The 5,138-nt window shown below is 30.6% G+C and overlaps 1 protein-coding gene across 1 annotated transcript; it reads right to left on the bottom strand.

The window, feature by feature from the left end:
• Positions 1–1,449: 1,449 nt before the first annotated feature.
• On the bottom strand, positions 1,450–4,461 carry LOC111613712 (solute carrier family 10 member 6-like). The gene is made up of 5 exons (XM_023355049.1): positions 4,300–4,461; positions 4,026–4,231; positions 3,748–3,952; positions 3,400–3,660; positions 1,450–1,506 (listed from the first exon to the last, which is right to left on the bottom strand). Exons 1-5 carry the CDS (start codon positions 4,459–4,461, stop codon positions 1,450–1,452), a joined length of 891 nt encoding a protein of 296 aa, XP_023210817.1.
• Between the last annotated feature and the right edge of the window lie 677 nt (positions 4,462–5,138).

Genomic DNA, 5,138 nt, shown 5'->3' with positions numbered 1-5,138 from the left:
AAAGACGTCTCGGAAGGCATCGCCCAAGTATTGCGTTGCCACAAACAAATAGAGCACAACACATTTCAGTCAGATAATCTGTAAGAAATCTATAAGAATTTTTCTAGGATTCGATCCCGTCTTGACCTCTTCGGCTGTTCACCGTCTCAGAAGGAATCGAAGTAGGATCTAAAATCCAAATACCTTTAATAACTCACAATATTCCTGAAATGTCTAAGCGAACAAATTAAAATTATATTATTTCAAAAACACGATATTAATTTTAGGTGGAAAAAGACTTTCAGCTTACAACAGAAATAAGTGCAAATAAAATCAAATTTAATGAAAGATATTCTTTACTCGTTTCTTCGAATTCGCATGAAATTATGTCAATGTTTTATTCCGTTTAGTTTAAATTTCAAAGATCTATAATGCCATAAGAAAATATTATGTTCGTTCACTTCAAACTGTAATAAAAATATAACGGAAATATATATAAATAAAAATGCAAAGTAAAAAGTAGTCAAAATGTTTATTGTATAAAAGAAATTATACAAGGATATATGGAGAAAAAGTGCATAATCAACTAAGATACTGTGCATTTTTTATTTCCCGTTAAATGTAATTTACTTCAAACAAACATTATTTGATATTCTATGAGAGAATACAGAATTCCGAAGAGGAACTATCAAGAAAGAAAATTAAATTATTATTCATTCTAAAACATTTTTGGAAGTTATTCTAATTTTTCATCCCTATGAGCACCTAAAGGACCTTTTCATGAACCCATTATGGGTTCGGTTGAATCTAATCCACGACTAGCGAGGAATGAAGCCCGATGTACGTGAACGGCCCACCTCCCAAAAAATTCAAATTCAGAGCGTTTTTCGACGTGTTCGCATTCGATCTGGACTTCCCCAGCGCGATAGGCTGACATTTTACGCCTGGCCATCTCTATCAGACCAAACGTATATCTATGCAAAGAAGACAATTGCCTAAGGCCGAGATTCCTTAAATCCGTTTGCAAATTCACATATAAATAAAAGTATACAAATTTAAAGTGTACAGTGAACTAATCTAACCTATTGACATTAAATTAGACTGTTATTGTTCATAATAAATGTAAAAAATATAATTATTAATTATTTCTTAAAAGTCCGCATTCCAAGGCCAGGATTCCTTAAATCCGTTTGCAAATTCACATGTAAATAATAGTATACAAATTTAAAGTGCACAATGAACTAATCTAACATAGTGACATTAAATTAGACTGTTATTGTTCATAATAAATGTAAAAAATATAATTATTAATTATTTCTTAAAAGTCCACATTCCAAGCTTTGTCTAGGACTCGTAGTGTTCTTAATCTGGAACTTCCTATAGAGTAATTAAAGCACTCAGATTACATATAAAATAAATTATTTTAAAAGTAATATGTTGGAAAACTTACCGTAGAATGATTCTTTTATTTTATGTCGACTTTCGGTTGTGTCGAATCTTCAGACGAGAATAAAACTGATCTTTCAGCTGTTAAAGATTCAATGAAAAACAACTTTATGAATATTAATTTTGAAATTTTTATTAGGCAACGAAGTTTATAGAAGATATCTAAAATAATTTCTCTGTAATCAGGAATTTTCCAGATCACACGAAAATTCTTTCAGTATAAATTTATATTATATTGATAGAGTTTTATTGAAAATTATAAATGTGATCGCCGCGGGCGGCTGATATGTCCGTGAAAGACTCATTTTGGTATTACTTGGAGGATTTTGGGCGAGTCTTGTGTGAAAAGTAAACGGTGGAAGTTAATTAATTAACTCCTTCATTTCCGACCATTTATTTTATATAAGAAATTTCATGTAAACCAATTTCTGTTTTTGAGAAATTCCACAGCAGCATAAATTCAAAGTGTGAAAGGTCAAACAGCACCCACTCGAGTCAGGACTGACACCACCTGTGACATCTGGCTTAAAGAAATCTTTCGATATACGCTCAAGAGGTGATCTAAAGACGAAAACATTTAAATAAATGTGTGGATAGCTTGAGCAATATAATGTTAATCATACGAAAACCTGCAATTTGCATTGTTACTCATGATTTCAGCTTTATTACTCAATGTTCATTTCTGACTATTGACTTCACTACATTATAAAACATATCGTTAATGAATAATTTCAAGCTTATTGCATAATAGTCAGAAATATAATTGACAACAATTTTATTCACTACAGATCGCAGTTAATCTATTTCTTGTCTATACAAAAACACACTTATTATGGTATTGATTCATTATATTCTGCTTCAGAAAATACATAATAAATACTAAATCAAGTTTAGATTGATGTATAAACTTGATGTAGTGATGCTGTGTAGCTGTAGACAACCTACAAGCATCATGCATATTCAAAGCTACGATGTATTGTAATTAATCAGCCAGTTATAGAAATTAAAACATCCAGAAACGAGTTGTGTAACTTCCTCGGCTGTTATGAAATTTTATTTAAAAACTAACTTTTATATTGTTAATGCTAATTAATAAAAGTTTGTANAAGAAACCTTGGTGGAAAAGGCTCTTCTTCTGCTGCGTAAAATGAAAATTTTCTCTTCCGAGGTCACTTTTCACCGGATATGACTCTGCCACCCGAATACGACTTTGTCACCCGGAAATGACGTTCCACCCGGCTACGACTTAATTTACTGGACTTGACATTTCATCCCGGATTGGTTTTTTTGCTTTGAATTGACGGACAGACATTTCTGCACTGGTTGTTCAACTTCGATTAGATTAAAGTCCATAGAACAACGACAGTCTGATTATCTGCAATGTGACAAGCAAAANGCAAAAGGCTTAATTAGGATACAGATAATACAGATAGAGATAAATATAGATAAATTTTAAAAAATTATAAATGCTAATAATGAGTATAATGTTTATAAGTTCAACCTCTTTCGAGATATGATACATTACTCTCTCTATCTCTGAACAACACTGATACAACATACAAGGATTAAGAATAACATTGAATAATATAATAGCTTCCAATTTTACTCCGATTATGTGACGTGTAGAGATAATTTGAATGTCAGTTAGTAATGATATCCAAGATCACAAAAAATACTTACAATCAACACCAAAAAAAAAAAAAACAATAGTTTAAGATATACGAAAATAAAAAAATAATTTATATAATGATCACCTGTATTTTGTGAATCGTCGACGTCATTGTCTTGCATTCGAATTTTGTTCAAATTACTCTTTATAAAACAGAAAATTAGGGAGAGAAAGCAACAGAATACACCTTGAAATAGCCCATAAAAAAATGGAAACAGCATAATTGATGTTTGTTTCTAAGTGTAAAGTCTCTTTTAATAACAAAAATTCAGAATCTTACAATCTACAATATAAATCATACATACCGAGGTATCAAAGGATAAAACTATAATGCCGAATGCAACAGAAAAATTCTGAATCCCGCTCTCAATAGCTATTGCAGTGCAGGCTGCTTTGGAGTTTCTACTGACGAAAGCTATGACATATCCAGTTATAATTCCAGTTATGGGAGATAATAAAGAGGTTATAATAACTTTCCACGATACTATACTAAACATGTGTTGAGAGGAAATAATCTCCATTATCACGAAAATTATAATCGTTATCATACTTGTTGCACTTTCCCACTATTAATAAAAACAGAAATAGTTTCATAATATAATATAAATGATTAAACTTAACACCTTAACTATTTAGGAAATCATGTTTTATACCTTAGTTATATAAGAAGATACTTTAGGAGCTTTCCATTTTATTATCATACCCAGAAATAAGGGAGGAACAATCATTAATAGTGATAATGCAATATTTTCATAAGGTATTTTTAAGTTCTTAGCTTCTGTATTACTTGCATATATCCAAAGGTTCAAAGGCATCAAGCCTAGGGATGCTACAATAGATATTGTAGTCATAGTCACACTATGACATGGCAAATATTAATTTTATGAATAATATTCTCTGTAGCTAAATATAGTAAAAAATTCTTACATACCTCAGCGAAACATCGCCATCCAAATAATATGTAAAGACGTTAGAAACAGCACCTCCGGGGCAACACGATATAATAAGCAAACCAGCCGCTAGACTCGATTCGAATTGAAATATAACATTATAAATAAATCCAATCAATGGCATTATAACAAATTGGCAAAAGAGACCAATAGCTGGACCAACGGGTTTTCGGATTCCTTTATAAATCTATTAACGTAAAAATGTAATAGTTACTGCTAATTAATCAAGAAATAAAGATAAATAAATGCTAGTACCTGATTCCGAGAGATGTCTGCACCCATGGCAATCATTATAATTATTAGGGAAACTATCGCAATTATATTCTGAGTCATTTTAAGATCTTTATTGATATAATAAATGGATGTAGCATTAGATGTTGAATTACTTTCCAGAAAATCCAATGTATTGTTTTCCATGTCGTATTCACTACACCAAATTTAAGAAATAGAATTATACATTTGTTTGAGTTGTAACTTTCAGTACCTACAATGTCTTTTAAATGTTTATGCTTTTCTCTTATTAAATAAGTTCTTGCAAAGATGATAATGATAATGAGGATGCGTGGAATATTAAAAAGTGCACAACACAAATACTGTTTTATTATTGTAATAAATGTTTTTCTAGTAAAGTTTTAAAATCTAATTAATGGAGTTAATAGCGTTTGTTTGGCTCTGTGAAACAAAACAATAAATTTAGAATAAATTCCTCTATTTTCTGAAAGAAATACATCATACATAATTATCATAAACATTTAAGTCGATTACATAACTATTAAAATGAATGTTTCATTTTCAGACTTTTCTTTGTAAAAATTATCTACAAATACTTCTTAGCAAGACGTTAAATCTTTTGATATGTCAGCTTGGTGAGTCTTAATGTAAACTCACAGTAGGAAGAACTGATCAGCATTGGGGGGAGGGTGGACAAAACAAAATTTCCCTTCTCATAAGTTATGAAGCTATTAAATCCATTTTGAGGAGCACAATTAATTTTTGCTCCTTTCTTCTACCACGGCAGATGCGGCTTTAATACGAGTGCTAACGAAAAATTACATAAGCATAATTTACGACATTATAGTTTATATGTATACTTG

Source organism: Centruroides sculpturatus, unplaced genomic scaffold (genome assembly GCF_000671375.1).
Source record: "Centruroides sculpturatus isolate CEXI.00-Female unplaced genomic scaffold, Cexi_2.0 scaffold1866, whole genome shotgun sequence".
Lineage (NCBI taxonomy): Eukaryota > Metazoa > Arthropoda > Arachnida > Scorpiones > Buthidae > Centruroides > Centruroides sculpturatus.
This window is presented reverse-complemented; position numbering and strand designations above follow the sequence as displayed.